Source organism: Coffea eugenioides, unplaced genomic scaffold (genome assembly GCF_003713205.1).
Source record: "Coffea eugenioides isolate CCC68of unplaced genomic scaffold, Ceug_1.0 ScVebR1_275;HRSCAF=920, whole genome shotgun sequence".
Lineage (NCBI taxonomy): Eukaryota > Viridiplantae > Streptophyta > Magnoliopsida > Gentianales > Rubiaceae > Coffea > Coffea eugenioides.
In genome coordinates, this window is record NW_020863274.1 from 1 (window position 1) to 22,336 (window position 22,336).

At 36.3% G+C, this 22,336-nt stretch overlaps 3 protein-coding genes and 1 long non-coding RNA gene across 5 annotated transcripts; 1 reads left to right on the forward strand and 3 right to left on the reverse strand.

The window, feature by feature from the left end:
- Nucleotides 1-67: 67 nt before the first annotated feature.
- On the reverse strand, nucleotides 68-5,226 carry LOC113757133 (2-alkenal reductase (NADP(+)-dependent)-like; the record flags this gene model as incomplete). Its single annotated transcript, XM_027300541.1, has 3 exons — nucleotides 4,978-5,226; nucleotides 4,073-4,250; nucleotides 68-427 (listed from the first exon to the last, which is right to left on the reverse strand). Coding segments are annotated over exons 1-3 (787 nt in total), but the record flags the coding sequence as incomplete, so codon positions are not given.
- Nucleotides 5,227-5,881: 655 nt separating this feature from the next.
- On the reverse strand, nucleotides 5,882-9,078 carry LOC113757130 (2-alkenal reductase (NADP(+)-dependent)-like). Its single transcript, XM_027300537.1, has 3 exons — nucleotides 8,882-9,078; nucleotides 8,236-8,318; nucleotides 5,882-6,530 (listed from the first exon to the last, which is right to left on the reverse strand). Exons 1-3 carry the CDS (start codon nucleotides 9,059-9,061, stop codon nucleotides 6,152-6,154), a joined length of 642 nt encoding a protein of 213 aa, XP_027156338.1. The 5' UTR covers nucleotides 9,062-9,078; the 3' UTR covers nucleotides 5,882-6,151.
- Nucleotides 9,079-9,173: 95 nt separating this feature from the next.
- On the forward strand, nucleotides 9,174-10,066 carry LOC113757132. The gene is made up of 2 exons (XR_003466189.1): nucleotides 9,174-9,238; nucleotides 9,329-10,066. It is a non-coding gene; the product is annotated as an uncharacterized LOC113757132 (long non-coding RNA).
- A 1,730-nt stretch (nucleotides 10,067-11,796) lies between these two features.
- LOC113757131 (mediator of RNA polymerase II transcription subunit 9-like) lies at nucleotides 11,797-18,265 on the reverse strand. 2 transcript variants are annotated; one of them, XM_027300539.1, is made up of 7 exons: nucleotides 18,033-18,265; nucleotides 15,668-15,930; nucleotides 15,492-15,554; nucleotides 15,278-15,358; nucleotides 14,825-14,883; nucleotides 14,630-14,707; nucleotides 11,797-12,190 (listed from the first exon to the last, which is right to left on the reverse strand). In XM_027300539.1, the coding sequence occupies exons 2-6, from the start codon at nucleotides 15,884-15,886 to the stop codon at nucleotides 14,650-14,652; spliced, it is 480 nt and encodes a 159-aa protein (XP_027156340.1). In that variant the 5' UTR covers nucleotides 15,887-15,930; nucleotides 18,033-18,265; the 3' UTR covers nucleotides 11,797-12,190; nucleotides 14,630-14,649. The 2 variants fall into 2 exon arrangements, with proteins under 2 accessions (XP_027156340.1, XP_027156341.1); XM_027300540.1 differs by lacking the exon at nucleotides 11,797-12,190 and adding an exon at nucleotides 13,768-13,998.
- Between the last annotated feature and the right edge of the window lie 4,071 nt (nucleotides 18,266-22,336).

A 22,336-nucleotide genomic window follows, 5' to 3' on the forward strand; every position in this document is an offset into this window, starting at 1 on the left:
AGCTCCAGAGCGCCTAGCGCTCGACCATTGTGTGGTTGTCCAGGCCGCCTCCCTCTCCTCCTCGCACCTCCACCAATGAAGACCGTCACCCACGTCGTCACTGCCCACAACCAGCTCAGCTGCACTTCACCAGCAGCTCGCCAGCCACCAGCTCTTCCTACCACCCAACTCCACCCGCACTCTCTTTTCTCTTTGAGACTCACAGCCGTAGCGCAACCCAGCTCACGGACAGCCACGAACAGCGCCGCGCCGACCTCCACCAAGCTCTCCTTGCGCGAACTCCACCTACCCGAGCAACTGCCAGCCAGCTCCGCCACCCACCAGCTTGCGTCAACGCTCTCTACAACCCTCTTTTTTCCTGGGTTTCTTGCTGAATAATCGCAGGAGGTGCTGGATTTTTCACTTAGTGAGTTGTTTGGGGCTTCAACTGCAATTTAGGTTCTTGGCAAATTGGTTACCATTTTGAATTTTTTTTTAATTTTATTTCTGCTTTGCTTGGTGTTGTTGGATTTATCAGTGCTTTGGTTGGCCGTTTGATTTAATTTTTCCCTGTGAGTCCACCAGTGGTATTGGTTGTGATAGTTTGCCTCCAATTTCTTAATCTTAAGTGATTGACTGTCCAATTGGAGACACTTGTTATGATTTTGGGTCCAATAGTGTCTAATTTATTATAACTTGTGTCTAATTGTGGGTAAATTGCTGAGATTATTTGTTTAATTGGGAGGTGCCTTTAACACTTAAATTTGCTTATTGAAGTAGTTGCCTTGTGTGAGAGTCTTTTGTCTTTTTCATTTCAATTATTACGTTGATTGGGGTGATTGAAGTGTGCATTTTGTTTGTTTTAAATTAACTAAGCAGAGAGGCCCAATATTTAATTAACAATTGTTTTATTACAATTTGTTGGAAATTGGTTGTCTATTGTTTGATTGGAGTGATATTTGGAGGAAAATGGTGAGAATCAGATCAAACCCGCAGGGGCTGATGACTGGCAAACTTCAGAGAATTTGGCGGCGTTTATGCACCACGTGGGTGTTGAACCTCAACTTCCGCCTAACCCGCCGCTGTCTTGACGATTCAGGGGAGTTTCGTTGCCCTTCTTCTTATTTTTACTAATTAATTATCACATTGAGGGCAATGTGTACTTTAAGTGTGGGGGGAGATTTGGATTTGATTGGAGTTTCTTTAAATTGTTGCTTTTCTTATTGTTGTCTTGATGAATAAATGTGGCATCTCACTTGTCTATTGCTGGTTATGATTTATTCTATGAATTTAGTTTAAGTGGCAAGTAAAAGCATGTTATCTTGGTGAATATCATGAGTTTAATGACTTGGTGCAAATTGTGGTTAAATTGTTTAGGCAATATAAATATTTTACTAGCAATTGTTGTGTGGATTAGGCAATTGTTGATCTTAGTTCTCCATATTAGGAGATGACGTGGGCCATGATCTTTAATTATCTGGTTTTCTGGTGCTTTAATTGTGATTAATAAATGACCCTACTCCGCTAGTGTCGTCACCCAGTAACCGGGAGTCTTCACCACAAGTGTCGACTTTCGCGTCAAAAAGTGACTATATATATGAGTAGTTAGTCCTGAAGTTGTGAAGAGTTGAGTAACTGGGCTCTTTCATCTAAAAATGTCAGAGTTCACGTCAAAAGACTTGAATAGCTTGGGACTGAGCATTTATTAAAAAAAAGAAAAAGAAAATAATAAGTAAGCTTATGATCATGTTGGCCTGCCGATCCTTGTTCTTCAATGTTGAGATTTTGATTTTCAGTTGACCCAATTGCTAACTTTTGCTAGTTTAATATTTTGATTTCTTAGACGAGTTAGCTATGAATTGGACGAGTCTATGATTTCAGGAGCTAACCGGGAGAAATATGTCTTGACACTTAGCCACTAAAACTTGATTTTGGGATAAGCGTAGCTTGGCAATAAATGAAATGAGAGTTAGCCATTGTTGAGTTTAGTGTTCCCATACTTGAGGACAAGCATGATTTAAGTGTGGGGGGAATTGATAGGGTATTAATTGTTAGTAATTTTATCGTTAATTTTCCTCTTTATCCTTGCCAAATATTGTTTTAATTGTCAATATATATTTATATTTGGTATTTGGATATAATTTCAGAAAGTGGAGCAGAAAAATACTAAGGGGACCTTCTTGAGAAGATTTCTCCACACGTGAAAGCTTCTAAAGCTTCTAAAAGCTTTCCACCATCAGCCCAAATTGTGCAAACCAACGGAATTGCTAATGAACGGAATTGCTGATGAAGAATTGAATTGATATGACGAAATCCACTAGCAATAAGAAATCAAAGCGGGGACCACGTAGAAAGTTTGTTCTTATTGTGGGAGATATACTCATTAGTCAAGGTGTTGGCTTTGATGATTGAGCTTTTCCAATTTGCTTCCTACGTCACTAGTTCTCTTAGGAAACTAGTGCTAAAATAAAATAAGGGAAAGGCATTAGACGATAGTTTTTCATAAGACATTAGACTAGTTTTGGAGTTTTCTCTCCAGAGAAGCTCCGTAGGAGGATAGAGGTAGTTTTTGGTTTTCAGAGGAGGAGTTCTTCCTTCTCTTGTTGTGTGGTGTGCAACTTTTCTTAAAAGAGTTTAGCGAGACTCAAGTTTCTTCCTAAATTCTTAGTTAGTTATTTATGTATTTGATTCCATTTAAATTGCGTGGGAATTTTCTTATGAGGCGTGGCTAATTTTCTCCTCTAGTCAAGGATCAACGCGAAGACGCAGTCCCAAATATCTGTGAGATCTAATTAATTTTACGTGTTCCTTAATTTATTAATATTTGCATGTTTTCTATTTTAATTTCCATGGGATTATTTTGTTAATTGGATATCAAGGGCCCGATGTGCAATTTGACTTATTAATCTCTTGTCAAATTAATCAATTAAATCCGTAATTATTTAGTTGATTAATATTAGTGACAACTAGTATTTTCACATACTAGGGGGACATGCAATCTGATTTAAATAACCCTCGTAGCGTGTTATTAATTTGGGTTAGGCTTTTCTAGTTTTTAATGCAATTAGGAAATTAATTCCTACGGTCGTACCTAGGAGTATTTCCTGGTTAGGGGTAATCAACGGTCGTACCTTGGTTATCAATAAATTAAGGAAAAGCTGGTCGTTAGAGTTTATCGGCGACTATAACTAACCTGTTAATAAAATTAAGTGAACCTTCTTTGCATCAATGATCGGATGAATGGACTGTGTCTGCGTAGTTGTATCTTTGACTAGAATTTATTTATCATTTATTTAATTACTATTTACAATTGTATTAATTAATTATTTATTTTTGGTTAAATTATTTAATTATTTTTAGGTAAATTGTTTAATTATTTTTAGTTTATTTCTGATAAAAATCCCCCGTGTCCCGAACTTGAAAGGAATCAAATTTTTCCCAGTCCCTGTGGATTCGACCCTACTCACTACTATACACAGAAAATTTATTTTTCTCGAGTAGGTATTTATTATTGCACAGGCTCGACACCTGTCAAGATTCGAACTACAGAGATTCCTGTAGATATGTTGACCAAGATAGTTACAAGATCCAAGTTTGAATATTGTTTAGACTTGGTCAACATTCTGGATATTTGAGTTGGCGTCTAAGGACGCAAATTTGAAAGTACCGCAATGACCGTTTATTATTTTGTTTGAGTGAGAATATTTGTGTTTGTGGTGGGATTAGAAATTATGCCAAGATGGAGATTTGTTGACTTTTTTGGTATAAGTTTCTGTCCCACATCGATGGGATAGGTCTTAGGAGAAGTGTCTGAGAGTTATAAATTAATACTCTCCCCTCTCAATTGAAACACACCAAAATTTTATATTCTTTCTTCTCCCAAATTAATAAAAGTAGGTTGTTTAGGCGGTGCTCGGAGATTAGGCATATTTGGCCGAACTCCGTTATCAATTTCGAGTGTATTTTTTTTTTCCTTATCTCTTTTATTACCCATCTAGTAATTGCAATTTTGAGTGGGAAATTATCCAATTTCCCCGACAGCTACAACATCTCCAATTCCTGAAAGATAACTGTTAGCAAGAGTGGAAGTTACCCAAGAGTCCAGTGTAATAGGAAAGGGGTACTTCTGTGTGCTCAATCTTGATAAGAGAATCAGATTCTGCTATTAGACTATACTCCTCCCATTTAGTTTGACCCCATGCCGAGTCACCCTTCTCGAACTTTGGGTGCCTTGAATCCACCACCTTAGCAACCCCAAACCCACCTATTGTCTGCAAGTTATCACCATTTAAGTTAAATGATGCAAACATAAGTTGTCAGTTACATCACTTATCATAAGCATACAGCAAAAACACATTCATATTCATTCTTTTAAAATGATTTGCAACAAATATCATTTGACAGATCTGATCTTAAAGTGGCATGGAATAAGAAATCATTAAATTCCTCCAACCATGAAAAGTTTCCAAGTGTTGGGAGTACAAATTGAAATTTTCAAAAAGAACCAAACAAAATTACTGTTTTAGCTTATTTGCAATTTTTCTATTATCTTGATTTCATTAGATTTTGGTTTTCCAAGACAAGGAATCTTGCTTCATAATTCACATGAAAACCGTCATCAAGCTCAGAAACTTGAACCAATTGTATAGATCATCCTCAACCACCAAAGACAAGATATTAGAAGGTCAATTTGGCCAAATAATATATACATGTATTGCAGTTGATTAGTAACAAATTCAAGAGAAGTATTAGCGTCTATTCAAAGGTTCCCCTTTTTCCGATTTCAGTTCCATTTCAGCTCACAAAAATTAACCATTTCTGCTTTCTGAAGAAGCCCTTTTAACACTTCACTATTTCCCTCTAAGAGAATAAAGTAAACAATGCATTCTCTTCCTAATGTACAAACCCCATACAAATCATTCCCAGCATAACACAACAGCAAAACAGAACTACACATTTCAATGACCAATAGCAGGAAGCAAGATATACTATACTTACAGAGCCAGGGGAGTAACCAGAGATTACATCCTGAAGAGAAGATTCTGGTTTTTGCATGAGAAGGCGCATAAAAGGATCACATGACAGGTATAGATTCTTAACCAACACCCCATTATTTGAGCTTTCTGGGACTTTCAAGCTTATGGTGGTGTGCGTCCTGATGTTGAAATCAGACTCCCCTGGGAGTCCAGTTACATAGACTTTCAACATCACCTGCTTGTTCTTCACCACCTCTGCTTCTTGTGCCATTGCAGCACTATCAATCGCTATGGTTGAGAGCAGAAAATTTTACAATCTTTTTCTGTGAATGCCTGTTAGATGCAGTGAGGGAACTTTTGAAACATATATTTGCTGGCTTTTGCAGGAGAGGATAAATTAAGCTATAGATGTAAGATATGACGTCTGTCCAACAAACAAACAAATGTGAAACAAAGCTGAACAAATGGCTGCATATCTCACTTATACAAGAAATTGTTCAATTGAATGATTACATAAACTGCTATAGTATTCCTTTACCAGATGAGATACTAAGACAAAATAAAAAGGGATCCCTGGTTTGAGAATTTGGTTTTTATGGTGCTAAAAGCCAACGAAATTTGAGAAACGAATGTATGTTTATTATTTTCAACTAGATGAATATATGTTTATTATTTTCCATTACTTTTAGAGACTATAGGTTTCCGTTAATCCTTATCTTCCAGACAAAAGGAGTTTGGCATGGCAAATAGAAAACCTACCAATAAGTGGAATAGCAGCCAACAAAAGAAAAGCCAAAAAAGATTTCCCATGATGATCAAGATACGAGCTCTAGCATTTCAATTTAAAAACATTTTTTCCCACTGCTAGAAACTTAATTTATAATCTAGGAAACTAAAAAATCAATCTTGAAAGCACAATTCAAAGATGCACTAGTGTTCTGATAGGTAAGCTTATTTATTCATCTGAAACAAGAAACAGAAAATATCTGCGTAGATTCTGATGGCAACAAAACGAAATCAGGATTTACTCATCTTTGACTTCAACTTGGCACTGTATTATCTGGCCTGATAAAGTTCACAAAGAACTCCAGGTGCACAAACGCATGAGAGCTCAAACTAGTGGAATTAAAATGCTAATAGCCTGTAGACTGAGGTATATACTCTATGTACAAAGGGATGGTCAAAGGAACCTGAGATCATTCACGAGCAACCAAAACAACCTGTTTCCCGACATTGCGACCACTAAACAGACCAACAAGGGCAGCAGGACCATTTTCAAGGCCTTCTGCAATGTCTTCTACGTAGGTGATCTTTTTTTCTCGGATTTGAGGTAGTACAAGGTCCAGAAACTTCGGATAGAGGTGAAGGTAATCAAACACAGCAAATCCCTCCACTCTAAGACGCTTGAAAAGAATAGAAGCCACGTTATATAGTCCTTCAGGTTTCTCTAGGTTGTATTGTGAGATCAGTCCACACACAGCAATTCGTCCATGCATTCTCATGTTGAGAAGCACAGCATCCAACATCTTTCCCCCAACATTTTCAAAGTAAATATCAATTCCTTCAGGGAAGTACCTGCAAAAGAAATTCAATCAATTAAGTTATATCCACGCTTACTGCACTCTAACTAGGCCATTGCGACCTTGAGGGAAATCCATGTTTCTATGCATAACAATTAAAAAGTTAAGGCAATCATGACAGTCACTAGACACAATGGAAGAAAGAGGAACAAGTACTGCTTTTGTATACAAGTAATGTCAATCAAATCTAAAAGTTTTCATTATATAGGTATTTCGGTTTCTATTGTATTACTGTCCATGGATAGAAAATTGAAGGGCAACATTCAAAGTCATTCCACAAAGGGACACCGGAAAAATAAAATGCGATTCTGACAGCTACTTGTTATAAACTTGGACAAGACTGGAGAGCAGCCTTCATAGTTATCCTGTCTTTATTTCTGGCTCTTGTTAATTTTAATCTTTTGTTTTCATTTGGGGTGTTCCTCTGCTCCTCATTCCAAATGAATCATAGGCCTCTTGTATATGCAGTAGAAAAAGTTTGGTTAAGCATATTGTTAACACTGCTTAGCGAACAGAAAACAGGTATTGTAGGTGGCATTCCTGCAGCTGTTGCTTTAAGTTCTCCCAAATCAGTATGATCTGTAGTCAGACTCTTACGAGTAAGCTCGGTAATTTGACAGCACAAGCTGGTTTGGCCTGCTCTAGATAACCACTAAGAGTACAGTTAGGACAGCAGCAGTTGATGAACGCTACGTGTGTTGATCTGCAACCTGATCTAGTCAGAAACCTGATCAGGCTAATAATTCCATCTTGCTTCATTTCAGACAAGAGTGCCTGACTGATCTGGTTCTTTTGCTTGCTTCTAAATTCTGAGGACACCATGACAATCTAAGTTCTTTGCCATCTATATTACATCCAATTTTCACTGTCATAGCTCACAAAATCCTGGAAACTTTAAATGTTCTTTGAGATTTCCCTACTAAAAATTTGGTCAGATACCTCAGAGATGTCGAACATATATGGCACATCTTATAGTTGGAATGTAAGATGTCATTACAGAGCAACTGAGGAGAACAAGTTTGAGAGATAGGCTACACAAGATTTTGGCAATTATTGCCTCTAGCTATGGCAAGATAGAAATAATAGATTTTTTAATACTAAAAAGAAATCACCCAATTAGGTACTTGAAAAGATTTCTAGTTTAAAGGCAAACAAGTTACATGAGATGGATACCAGAATACTGGATGCTTGTGGAAAGGGGAATCTCTCACCAAATTGGGGCTTTTTACGAGAAACTTTGGTTGCTTGGATTCTGGAATTTAAGCAAGAAGCTACAGTGTCTTTTTGAATAGCGGGACTCCACTTACCCCATAGATGACTCCAATTACAGAGTCTTTAACCATGCACTTAGAACCATGTACTTTATTTGCTTTATCCCTTAACAGAACACAAGATTTTACAAGAGAAAGACAGGAGAAAACCTTCATGAAAGTCTAATATTAGATTTGCTATGATTTTAGTCACAATCTTTCTCAAGCAGAAGAAGTTGCGAGGCTAAATGATCTCAAACTATGGTGAAAAAGTGGGTGCATTGAAGATAATTATTGCACACGAATTTCCTAGAGTGCTCTTAAGGTAAAGCATTATAAAAAGCTACCACTGGTATAAAAAGTATGTAATTAACAATTCATTCTCAGAAGCTTTAAACACATAATTAGAATATGTTAATGTTAGGCAATGATGATTAGAATGTTGCATACCTTTTCAAAGCTGCATCCAAGTCCTGCTCCTCTTTATAATTGAAAGCATCATCAAATCCAAACTTATTCTTCAGAAGATCAACCTTGTCAACATAAATTTAAAGCGGAAGTTAGAACACATATATGAATCAAAAATATTATTAGCTGGACGAAGACAAATACAAGGTCGAACTGTAGAGTGTGGAATAAGACCAATATCAGGATGAAAAGTTACTCAAAATCAACAACCAGGTATTGAGTAATGCATGAGATGCTAAATGGGATTTCGACCCAGAATGAAGCCAGTGGCCAAACATGAAAACTCAGAAGCACATGACCATCTGCCCTGACATGGATGACAAGAAATTCTGGAATTTGCAATCAAAATTCAAAGGCTGCTTTTAATTACATGAAATTCCAATTATATGAAAGACTATGTAGCAGGTTGCAGAGCCAGACACAACATCAGGCCAAAAAGGTAAAAAATGCACGAAATATTGAACTTACTCTGCAGTAGAGAACCATGTGTACACTTGGGTTCTCAAAGGAAACAACTGTCAGAAATGGTCCTAAGGTAGAGGTGGTCTAATATACCTTGTGGTCTGTACAATAAACAAAAAAGCAACATTCAACTTGGAAGAAATAAGAAGTAATTAACTTGATATACCTTTTCTCTACTTCCAGCACTTCCTACTACATGGCACCCTGTCAATTTTGCAAATTGTCCAACAAGCTGGCCAACAGAACCAGATGCTGCAGATACAAATACTTTTTCTCCCTTCTTTGGATTGCAAACCTCAAAGAGTCCACCATAAGCAGTCAAACCAGACATACCTTCAAAACACATAGTGTTAATATCAATTGAAAAAATGCTAAAGGATTATGTGATGCTATTTGTTTAGGGTTCCTTTACTGCTACAGATGAATAGCTGTCTTTTAAGAAAAACACTAGTTCTTGTTAATCGCTCTCTCTCTCTCTCTCTGTACATGTGAACTACTCAGACACAGAAGCACGCATTTGAAGGTTATGATCTCTGTTCTGTAGGTACCTAGCACAGTTATTGTCTGAAATTTCCCAAGGCACTGATTGTGATTCAGATCTTTTGATGAACAGAAGTTTCATTTGTAGCTGAGCTTGTGTTAAAGCTGTAATGTCCTGGAAGATGAATAGAATTTGAGTTGTTGCAGATTTGGATTCAGGGAGCGTAGATTGCCGAGACTTAGGCGGTTAATGCTTTTTCATCAGAGGTTTTTCCTTTTGGAATGAGATCATTAGTTAATGGATTAATGGATTTTTGCACTCCTGTTTGTAGAAATACGTTCATGTTATATTTTAGTTCATTGCTTGATGCATCAACATATAAACAAATCCCTGCCATGAACTTTTACAGTTGTCTAGTTGCTAATGGTCCAGTAATCTTTTTGATAGGTTTCTGGTTACTTGGCCTTTCCATAAGCTGGTGAAAGGGCTTCTTAAGTTAATGCTTGATCAAATTTCTGAGATCGCTCCAATGCCTAGGGATTGTTGACCAGTGGTAAAAGATTACAGAATACCTACCATGGACTGAAGGACACCTTTTTGTATTTGGGTCGATCTCGCTCAATACAAGGATATTGTAGGAACCCTTTGTATAGAAAAATTTTATTCATCTTCAAATGAAATTGGAGGAAAATTCTAGGATATTGAATACCAAATTTGCGCACAAGGATTTATCACACTTATTCTTTGCCATTTGGTTTTGTTCTGAGTCTACAAAAGAAAACCAGATTCTTTGGCTCCTCTACTGTACATGATCTCTAGCTTGAAGCAGTTAATGGAGGATAAAAAAACGTGGCTACTATTCTGTTCTAATGCATGCAATTTAGCAGAAACTCCAAACAAGAGGTGCAGTATTATAAGTGCAGGCTTCTGTCTGCTTATAATTTTCCCTTCCATCTCTAAATTGGTCCCTATTATCTAGCACACCTGCTAATGCTCCCAGCAGAACATTAGGATTCGATTCCTGGCGTCCACACCAGCTATTGCAGCCTTGGATGCATCCTATAAATCCCTTACTATTCCTGGAAGACTCCTTGGATGGTCCTCTGTGATGCACGCTCTGAGGGTATCTTGAACCGTAGCCAACCAAGTAGCTGGTGGCCATTGGACTAGAGCCTAAGACAGAATCAACCTGTGATCTTGCAGGCCCACTAATACTCCATGGCAGTTGAGCTTTTGATTGGCGGCTCAGAGATGATCAGAGTAGGACATGAGCAAAAATGTTGCGGACGAAACGTATGTTCTACATGCTTCTCCTTCATTCCAAACTGATTAAAAGAAACGTGTTGATAAATTGTAGGGAAACCATTTTAATCAGGGAAAGGTATTTTCACTTTTGTTGAAGTCTTCTTATTTAGCTGTTGAATTTAGTGCTTCATAATTCATATCATAATCACCATTAAGTGTCATTTATAACAAGGTGGGGGAAATTTTCTTATTTTCCCTAAGAGATCATTGGTTCAAATTCTTTTTTTTCCTCCTCACTTCTTAAATCTCACACTTCCCCGTTGGAAAATGTTTAAATTCCCCCCTTAAATGCCACCCTCCCCTATTGGAAATTATTTTTCTAAATTCCCTCCCCTATTGAAAACTATTTTTTTTAAATGTCTATTTAACACCTTAATACTATAGAAACCTATTTTAAATTTTTATTTCAAGAAATGATCATGAAGTGGTTCTTTTAGGTACCAAAGTAAGGTACGGGTACTGACTTTCGGAAAATTCGATCGGTAGGAAAGAAAAAAAAACACTCCTCTTGTTTTACTATGGGCTAGTTGTTCCATTTCTGAATTGCTAATAGGAATCATCTATGGAGGTCTTTCAAAATAAAAAATTCTACATAATCTAACAAGTAAAAACTCTTGTACATATTAAATTGTTTAGATGATGCTACCAGTCCCTTTAGAATCCATTTACAACATATTAGTGCTCTTAACCCTTCTCAAATCTGCAAGACAATCCTTGTTAAATGACAATTCTATTTGAAAGTGATTTATCCTTATCATGTGATTTATCCCCACAGTATTGGAAGAAAGTGACAACAATTGTACTCAAGTCAATTGTTTTGTTGTGGTCGAGATGTGAATTTGGATTTGAAATGATTGTTTTCTGCATTTTTTCAGAGATGATTACTGATTACTACACATAAATGACAGAAAATAATGCCATTAGCCAACTAAAACCATGCTTTCATTGATACATATTCATATGCTAATTGTCAGCTCAGTGCTGAAGTAGATGTAATATGATAAATAAACCTATGCTACAGACAAAAAGGATATTATCCTTGTACGTATTGTTGTCAATAACATTCTAATCCTTCCAGCAAAATTTCTCTAATCAAACCCTAGATTGCAAGAACCCTCAAATTTCCAACGACTTAAAGGACCATCAAAACCGAGAAAGGCAAAACATGAAAATGAACAAGACAACATGACCTGCGAAAAGTCATCATAACCTTCTTAGATTTGAAATCATAAATATAATCCTAAAACTAATTGGTCATAGATTACATCAACTTCTTGATAGTATGAGTAGAGAATCAGAAAAATTAAATAGAAAGAATACTCAAATGAAGAGAACTTGAAATTCTAAACAGAAAAATTTCTTTTCTCCAAAACTTTCGTGAACAACTTAGATCATCTTCATTCTCCTTGTATCAACACTCAAGATCGTATCAGTCAGATACAAATGCTCTTGCAACCTTCTCAACCTTTGCACAATGAAAATCGAAATTGACTCTCATATCTCTGGGGTTAACAAATGCAAACTAGGTTGCAAAATTCTACCTTAGCTCACTATAGTCAAATCTAACAATGTAATATCATCACTGCTCCTCACTGCTCATTCCTCCTCTGTGCTCCTTTCCACCAGAAATATGAAATATACAAGTGATCTTGCAACACGTGCGCCTCCACTTCTAACAAGAAATTCATTCTGAGTAAAAAATTGAAATTGATTTACATTTAGTTCATTTGTCAGAACTGTTTCTAGATTAAGGGGGAAAAACTCTAAAAGCTCGTATGATTTCTGTTTGGTTATCCGCAATATTCATGAATCTCATAGGAGATCTTAGCAACCGATTGAGAAAAAATAACAGGTATGAATTAGCAACTTTCCCCAAAGATGTTCGTCAACAACATTGTCAATAACTCTTTTGACACTGGCACAGAGTGAGGATTCTATACAAATATTACTCTATTGCTCATCATAAAGTACTCGTCAAGTAAAAAGACTCGCCTACACCCAAAGTGGACCACTATTCTAGTACTACTACAGCTTTAGTAAATCAAACTTGAAATCTTTTTTGGATACATGCCCTAAAATTCAATTTAAGCATGGAATTTGGGGTAAATTAACAAATAACTGCAATACAGTGAAAACTTAACATAGCAGGTAGAGATAAATGCTATATTCAGCAAAACTAAAAGTTAAAAGCTATAGAAAACAAGCCAACATCGGAAACAGCAGATTATACAACATTTGAACACAAAACCTAATGAAAAGACAGGAGGAAGACAATATACTTTATCAGCAGGAAAAGGATCTCAAATTCAGAAGCTTCAGAAATATCTCTATATAATTCTGCTGTCATTTACCAGATCCCTACCTACAACATGTCCAGACCTTATAAAGGGAAAATGGCATTTGTTCAGAACATATGAAAGGGATCAAATAGTACCTAATTTCTATGTGGTTTAAAAAAACTGACAACAAATCATATAACAGTATTTATCTTTCCACATATTATCTTTGGAATAGTTGAAAAAACAGGGACAGTATTTACCTTTCCACATATCATCTTTGGAATAGTTGAAAAAACAGGGACTTTGTTCATTTGATTTTCTTTTCCGTTTATTGTTCTAGTCCAATGAGATTTAAAAGATAGAAGCTGACAAAGTTCTGCTACAAAAATTTCTATTTTGACAAGAAAAGGAATCCAACTGAAAAAAATGATGGAATAAACTAAACTTCTTAAGTAAGAATAAGGCATGGAAATTAGAAGGCAAATCGAACTCCACACTTTACAACATATTCATAATCACCACTTCACCAAACTGCATGCAACAAGCCATTTTGTTCCATGAACCATCTCATAACCTAAAACTTTCCTGAAACTAAAACCTAAAAGCAAAATTCCAAGCCCTTCTCATACAAAGCATCTCCAAATAGCAACTTTAAATTTGGCATACATACTTTCCATTCAACATACATACTGGATGGTCCAAAGCCTCAACAAGAATATATAAAGCCATTTTCATTGAACACCAATGCTTGAATCAACATAAAGCAATGCAAAAATAACAGTAAATTACAATCATTACTAAGAAAAAAACTCAAAGTGAAAAAAAAATAAAGGGATTGAGGAGCCAGAAAGCATTAACAGATAGTACGTACTATGTTTACATTAGAGGCAGAATGCCACGTTGACGGAATACAACTTAAGAAAAGAACCAGGGGATTAAGATTCATCACCATGCAGAATTATGTAAAAATACCATAAAAACATTACGTCAAAGAAAAACCCTCAAACAATTGGAAACAAAAGGTACAACAGCAATTTAGACAATTTCAATGTCACGAGAGTAGCTACAGAAAAGGGCACAAAACATTATGTGCATCTAGGAAAGACAAAAGAATAGATTGAGTACAGTATTCTTTGGCTACCATCCATTTCCTTTTCTCCTTCCAAAATTACTTGAGATTAACATCATTTGGAAACTTTTACATGAACTCCTTGATAACTAAAAAAAACCCACAAGCAGCAAAAGATAAATCTGAAGAAATCTATAATAATGATGATAATAATAATGATAATGATAATCATAATAATAATGATAATACTAATAATAATAATAATAATGATAATAAAAGTAATAGTAATAATAAACAAGTTACAAAGGAAGAAAACATAGCTTTGATAGAGGATTATTTGAAAAGTTTTGCAAGAATAATAGTGTAGCACTAGTTGCGATATGATATTTGTGAGATGAAAAGGTGGTTGGGAAATAAAAAGGTGATTGGAATACTTGTTTATAATGCAATTTTTTTGCAAATAATCATCAATCCAAACATGTCTTCTTTTAAAGAAAAAAGGAATCAGGGAGGGGGAAAGCAAAACAAAAAACAAAAAACAGAAAACGAAAAAGAAAGAAAGAAAAGACAACTTTTCACTGAAGCAAACCCAAATTGGCTAACAAAAGGTTGACAAACAATTTGAGAAAGAAAGAAAAATAGAAAAAATGCACTCTTAAAATAACAAAGATTAAATGAAGTCGAAAAACTAAAGGAACAGGATGGGGGGAAAAACCCAAATATTACCATATGTTGAATAGTAGAAGCTAGGGAAAATGAATGCTCAATATGTGTCCTTACCCAATTTAGCGTCCCAGTAGTTATAGTTCAGAGTTGATAAGCTCTTCAACAGAGTTTGTATACTTGGAAATAAGATCCCTGAAATCAGACAAATCAAAGATGAAGCTGGTAAAAAGAGAGCCAAAGGCAATAAGAACAAATATAAGGTACGTATATATTGATAACTGAATGATGGAGATATCAGAATCTAGGCACCTTCGCTGATTCAATAACTGTTCAGTTTCCTCTAGTTTATGCTTTTGTCCCTCGACTGTCTGTCAATATTGGTACATCCTGGGCTCAGCTTTCCACATAACAAATAAAATCCAAAAGGATGCAAAATCTAAACAGAGTATAAAAATCCCCAGTGGCAGGACTTAAAAGAATGCCAAAATCGTAGAACAACACATTTAAACTCCACTTTTATCTATTTAGTTATCTTGAGGAGGAGGAGGAGGAGGAGGAAGGGGGGTGGTGTTGAGACTCAGTGAGTATGCCAAAATCATAGAACAACACATCTAAACTCCACTTTTATCTATTTAGTTATCTTGAGAGTGTGTGTGTGGTGTGGGGGGGGGGGGGGGAGGGGGGTTGAGACTGAGCAAGTGTGCAAAATAAGTCTTCATGTAGCATTACAACAACAATCTAAAGAATCTGCAGAAAACTTACCATGGATCTGGAGTTGATTGAACCCGAAATTGAGTTTAGCAGCTGTTGACACTTGTCAAATTGGCTGTTCAATTCGGTAACCTTTAGAAGAAGATGGTGAAGAAGAAGAAGAATGTACACAGAAAGCGTCATCATTTATGGTTATAGAATAAAAGAAGGTGGTATTAGTCTGAGGAAATTCATTATATGGATTAATTTTGATAGAATCACTCACTAGTGCATCTGAATGCTGATCTCGAGTTCCATTCTCTATAGCATCTGCTAAGTTTTCCACTAGCTGTAAACATACAAATCAAAAGAAAAGCTTATTAGAAAAAGCGAGGAGAGCTGGGGAACCAACTATTGCTATTTTGCCAAAAGTAAATTCTGGGTTTCTGACAGAAAACCTACGTGTAGAAGATGGAAATGAGATGCAAGTGACTGGTGCTGCTGCTGCTGCTGGGAAAAACAATGTTGCTGCTGCTGTTGTTGCTGCTGATACAGCGGTGGCTGTTGTTGGAGGAAGAGGTGGTGTTGATCCTGAGTGGAGGAGGGAGTAGAAGGGTTGCTGCTGCTGCTGAGAGTCTGGACGTTTGAGATCATTGACCAATTTCCTCCGTAGTGATCCATTGACAATCCTCAGCCCACAGCCCTCAATGTGCTTGCTAAAATGCCTACAAAAGGTGTATATATTATGAGTACTTCCAAGCCGAGAGGGGACCCTGGGCTATTGTGTTGCTGCTGTATTATTATTGACATCAATGCAATTATGACTATAATCTTGGAAGACAATGTTTGTATTTTTCACATTAACACTGAATGCTTTGCCTTCCCTAATACAAACATGTTGTACCCTTCCTAGTTGGAGCCCTGAACAAAAAAAAGATGATTCACAGAAATATTCAACACCATGTACCTCTTAAGTTAATGAAAGATTCCTTTTATCCTCCATCTTCCCCCCCCCCAACCCAAGCCACCACCCTGCCCCTCTTCCCCAACACTTAGAAATGATGCTACAATTTTCAACAAGAGGCCAAAGATCACATATATTGCCCATATAACAACATTTACCATCATCACATTACAATAACTATATATGTGTAGCAGATTCAATTAAAACTAAGAGTCTGTTTGATAACATAAAAAAGTGCTGAATCTGAATTTTTTCAGACATTCAGATGTTTTGAGTGTTTGATAAATGAAAATCTATTTGCTGAACTTGTTAAGCAGTGCTGAATCTGTGTGTATTTTTTTCAGCACAAGAATCCTAACTGAATGCTTAATTCTGATAAGAATCAATAGAATTACTTCAACTACCTTATCTTATCTACCAAATCTATCCTTGTTTGTTAATTATGTTCAAAATTCTTATCTAATTAAACAACATAATATTCTCTATCTAACGATTTTTAGTTTCTCTTTTCTCCCTTTTTAATGACTTTCATATCTTCTCCATACTCCTAATATAATATATTTCATCTGTTATATTAATTTGATTTAAAAATAAATATTGTCATTTTCATACCTAACAATTTTAAACTAATTAAATCATAGATTCTATTTCTTTTTTGAATGAAAGGATATAAGGGCAAAATTGTCAAATTAAACTTATTAAGCATTCAGCTATAAATATTTATCAAACAGCATAAATAGGTTTAGCATTAAAATTCAGACATTCATATATTTTTTTCAGTGCTTAAAATTCAGCAAATTAATTGTTTCAGTATTCAGATTTCAGAATTCAGACTTCAGAATTCAGATTCAGTTCTATCAAACGGAACCTAAGAATGGTAGCATCATTTCTAGTGTTTACTGAAAAATTAGTCCAAAAATACAAGTGTTTTAACATCAAAATGTAATAAGATCAAAGTCCATCAAATTCCTGCTTGTTAACAATAATAATGGTAAAGCACGTTGGGAGATTCTAAGCACTAACTTAGATCTGAAACTTTTTGATAGAACAATTTGGAGGGATATTTCTACATTACTAGCACAACAATTTGATCCAATTATTTGCCTGATTGTTTTGACTAACTACCAAAACTAGTAAAAGAAACAGAATCCTGGTTGGGATATTAATACTATTACTTGTTAAGGCTTGCAACGAGACAGAATGCTACTGCTGCTGTGCTACCCGCACCCTCCTCCCCCTTCACCACCACCCCGCAACCCCACTCCCTCCCCTTCCCCTCTATCCTCCATCTCCCCCTTCCCCCGCCACCCATCCCTTTTCTCCACCACCTCCCACAGCCCCCTCCCCCTCTACCCTCCCCCCATCTTCTCCCCATTCAGCCCAACCCACCCGCTGCCACCCTCACCTCCCCCCAAACCCCAGGCAGCCCCTCTCCCCAGCTTCTCCCCCTTCAGCACAACCCACCCGCTGCCATCCTCACCTCCCCCAAAACCCCCAGGCAGCCCCTCTCCTTCTCCCCTTTCCCTCCCACACTCAATTCACAAACCCAGAAATTTAAAGAAGCCCACAGACAACCATATTCAAAGACTTGAATTCACGGACCCCGATAATCACAAACTCCACAAAAACTTGAATTGATAGAAACCCAGAAATTTTACCGACAACCATATTATGCATTCTTAACAACAAAATAATTCCACGAAACAACAAAGATTCACACAAAATCCTCCCATTCAAAACTTAAGTTAAAACTTACAACCAAGAAAAACGAAGCCATAAAAAAATAACCAAAAAAAATTCAAGCACTCAAATCAGCATAATCCTGTAATCAACAAAAAAGAAAATAAGAATAAGGAACTTCACACTGCTTTGTGGCCAAGAAATGTAGCGATATAATGGCGGTGACGCTGGTGGCAGATTCTGGCGAAGTTGAAAATCCACTCCTATCCTATTCTCCTCTGTTCCTTTTTCCTGATCGGGATTTGTTCTTGGTTTTCCAAACTGAAATCTTCAATAAAATGTTCTATCAGTTCTTGGAAGCCTTCTCGTCCAGCTGACGAAGGGAAAAAAAATGATGAAAGGGGTTCTGAGTTTAGTTTTTGATATTAAAAAAAAATGATGAAAGGGGTTCTGAGTTTAGTTTCTGACATTTGCACTGACCTCCCTTGTGGTTTGAAACATTACACCGACCTCCCCTGAGGTTACTAATCCTTTGCAAATTCAGTCCAAACGATTAAAATATTATTTTAGGGAGTGAAATTAGAATTTTGTACCAAATTTGTCCTTTGTACTACATGTCCAATGAATGACAAAGTATTACAAATCAATTAACAATTAATAAACTTTAAGGAGTATAGTTTATAGGCAAATACGCATTACCTATTTAAAATACCGGTTCTTTATGGGTATTTTATTTTCAAACATTTAATTTAATACAAATATTTACGCTCAAATACAGATTTGTATGTACTTTCAAATATTTAATTTTTGTTAAATGCAAAAACTACCAATCTCTCTTCCGTAAAAATATTAACATAACACTTTTTTAATTTTAGTTGCAAACATTTATGTATTTAACATAAATTAAATGATTCAGAATAAAATGCCCATAAAGAGCCAATACTTTACTCATGTAATGGATGAAATCCATAAAGAATTAATACTTTATGGACCATTTCTTCTTTTTAAAAAAAATATTTAATTTATATTAAATAAATAATCTACCGATTTCCTTTTTGCAAAAATATTACTGTAATACGTTTAGAATTTTACTTACAAACATTGATATATTTATCATAAATTAAATGTTTGAAAGTAAAATACCTGTAAAGAACCAGTACTTTAAATGAGTAATGCGTGTTTTCCCATAAAGAACCGGTAACTATTTAAAGTACCGATTTTTTACGGGAATTTTACTTTAAAATATTTAATTTAATACAAATATTTACGCTCAAATACAGATTTGTATTTACTTTCAAATATTTAATTTTTTTTAAATACAAAATCTACCAATCTCTCTTCCGTAAAAATAATAATATAACACTTTTTCAATTTTAGTTACAAACATTTATGTATTTTGTGACGCCCCACATCTCCCTAAGGCGGACCAAAGGGTATCCGCGGACGCCTGCCCAGCTCACGCCAGGACTCAAGCAATTCCATTCAATTTCAAACCGAACTAATCACTTCGATGAGAACAACATGAATACAATAATGCGGAAGCGTTCAAGCTTAATAAGTCACTTAATGTATAACCAACACATCGGGTAATCATGAAACGACTTAAATTCAAAGTACACATCAGGGCCCAAACTTTTCAAGTTTACAATTTCCAAAAGTACAACCCAAACCAGGGCCTAGTCAAAATATATAACAGGAGTCTTAACAAAATTTCAACGGATGGTTTCTCCATATTTCTCCAAGAGTCGGTCCTGTTAAGGAAAACAAAACTAGAGGGTGAGCGAAACGCTCGTGAGGCCAAGAACACACATGCAAGCACGTAATCAAATAACAATCCCAACTTTAATAAATAAAGCCATGTCTTTTCAATAATCAATCTCTCAAACAGGAAGAGTAATCAGAAACAATTCAAGGATATAGTAGCTCTCAGGAGCTAAGTTCCACTCGATCTGTCGATGTCATTCGTATACTTTCCCGCATTGACCCTCCTGTCAACCGGGTCGGTATTTCCATTTCCGTAGATCACCACTTGCTTTCCTCCGTCCACCGTACACCCCAAGGGCCCACAAGTCTATTATTGGGCGATACTCTACGAGTATGCCAAGCAAGACCTCTTATTAGGTCGAGCTTATGTGTATCTCATGGCTCGCCCCAGTCCCCGACCAAGCCCATTACCGGCTCGAGTCTAAGGTTGGCCTATAAGTTTGGGCGTCCCCCATTCATTTGAAGGTCGAGGAGGTTCACTCCAACGACACAAGCATTCATGACATGACATTGCATTTCATTCATTCATTCAATACATTTCATTCATTCATTCATTCATTTGAAATTAGAAAGAGTGCGATAAAGTACGCACCCGCCCTTATTTTTAAAACTCCCAACAAGTATCACAATAAGCAAGTATCAAATTCATACACTTGACACTCACCGAGCAATTCAATAAGAATTATTTTCTGGGAGTTCAAGTGTCCGCGGTGAGATCCTCTTGAAGGTCTCCTTGCGCGCCTGGCAATTTAATAGCGAATAATCATACAATTAACCCACTTATCAAGAAGATTGTACATTAGTACAATCTAAGGATTATTTCGCAAAAAGGAACCTCAATTACACGTAAATCGAGGTTCAACTTGCCTTTTATCATGTACAATATTATTTGAGTTTTGATCATGAAAATTGTAAACAAAACGTTTAAGAACATCAAAAGAATAAAGAGTTTTTGAAAAACTCTATTTCTTTGAAATTGGAAAATTTTCCAGTTTTATGATGAATCTTTGAAAAATTGTAACTCGCTCGATATAAGTCGAGAATTGGAAAACTTTATACCGTTGGAAACCTCTTAGAGAGTACTATAAGTTTCTAGAAGACACTTTTCCATGAATCGAAGTGGAAAGTGGTCAAAAATGAGCTTGAAGATGCAGGGTTGGTTCACAAGGCAGAATGAAGTTGGTTTTTGGCCAACTTTGAAAATTCGCCACGATTCGCACGTTGCAAACCGGCCTCTGAAATTTTCAGCTCAATTAGTGTTGCAAGTGAAGTGTATGACAAAGCAAGCGGATCAAGAATCGGAGTTTCGAGCACCGAGATACGGTAGCCCGAAGTTGAGCAAATTCAAGACTGGATGAGAATTTTCCAGATTTAAACCTCTAACTTTAGTAATTCGATTGGGTATCGAAACGAACTTGAATCGGCACCAAAATTGGCAGTATTTCAATACTATATGGAAAGTATCTCTCTATCGAATTTCGGGGAAAAATACCTTCGGCAAGGTAGTTAATGAGCCAACCGAAGTTCAAGAAAATTCCTAAGGCATTCTGCCTTTGACTTTCATTTCCCAAATTTCCAATCGTTTAACCAAGAAGGTTATCCAACCATGGTTCATTTGTAAAATAAGGGTCTAAGATACACCCATAATATCTTTGGTAAGTGTTTAATATCAAAAACATCAACTAACAAGTTCACTCCAAGATTTGGTTCCAAACCAGTCCAACATTAGGGTTTTTCCAAAACAGAGCAGTCCACTTGTTTCAGTCACAACTCAGTCAATATAGCTCGAAATCGAGCATGGCTTACGCCGTTGGAAAATAAATTCATAGGAATAAAATATCACAGAAGAAATCATTTCCAAATTCGGCACCCATCTGGTTCAAATTCGGGCATCAAGTTGCTGCCTGAACACTTCATTCCAGACGAACAGAGCAACAGGACAGCGAACTTAAAACATTTGGTTCGGCTTGCTCACAAAGAATCAGAACGTGAATTTTATACCAAATTAAAGCTAGGAATGTCTAGTTTCAAACGCCACCAACGGCACATGATTTCGACATCCGAGGACAGAGTTATAGCCAAAATACTACTGCTGGTCAGAGCATACGCGAATCAGTTTTCCAGATTTGCTGGTTTCTAAAAAAAATTCATTTGCCCATTCAAACCTCATTATTTTTCAATGAAATTTTTCACACATCTAATACATCCTACAAACATCCAATTCAAGCAATTAAACCATTAAAAATTGGCCTGGAAATGGCCGAACATGGCAGGGGCAAAATCGGAAAGTTTAGCTTCTTACACCCAATGAAGTTTCCACTAATTACCCATCACTAATGCATCATTAAAATCACTAAACCAACAATATAATCACCATTAATTATCACATCAGCAACAACAACCCAAGTGTGGGAATTCCAAGAGCCCACAATCACATTTTTACACCATAATCAAGTAACTAAGTGCATGCATGAACTTAATCTTGTCATATAATCTCCAAAAGACAAGAATTCATGGGTTGATCATTACCTCTTCCTTGGGTGTGCAAGATCAGAAAATTTCGGCCCTCTTGAAGCTCCAAGAAACCGTGAAGATGCAGCCTTTTGTTAGCTAAATCCAACCTCCAAGAGGTTTGCTAAGTGGTCTCCAAGTTTGGTGTGATTTGGAGGTGATTTGGGGTGGTTTTGTGTGAGGTTAGTGTGCAGAATTTTTGTTGCAAATGA

What these genes read in the sequence shown, in the direction of transcription:
- LOC113757130 (XM_027300537.1), bottom strand. Translation starts at nt 9,061, where the DNA reads ATGTGTTTTGAAGGTATGTCTGGTTTGACTGCTTATGGTGGACTCTTT. An exon ending in GTGCTGGAAGTAGAGAAAAG is followed by an intron (nt 8,319 to 8,881) that starts GTATATCAAGTT and finishes TATGTTGACAAG; the next exon opens with GTTGATCTTCTGAAGAATAA. An exon ending in TTGGATGCAGCTTTGAAAAG is followed by an intron (nt 6,531 to 8,235) that starts GTATGCAACATT and finishes TTTCTTTTGCAG; the next exon opens with GTACTTCCCTGAAGGAATTG.
- LOC113757131 (XM_027300539.1), bottom strand. Translation starts at nt 15,886, where the DNA reads ATGGATCACTACGGAGGAAATTGGTCAATGATCTCAAACGTCCAGACT. An exon ending in CAATCAACTCCAGATCCATG is followed by an intron (nt 14,884 to 15,277) that starts GTAAGTTTTCTG and finishes CAATATTGACAG; the next exon opens with ACAGTCGAGGGACAAAAGCA. An exon ending in CAGTTATTGAATCAGCGAAG is followed by an intron (nt 14,708 to 14,824) that starts GTGCCTAGATTC and finishes GTCTGATTTCAG; the next exon opens with GGATCTTATTTCCAAGTATA.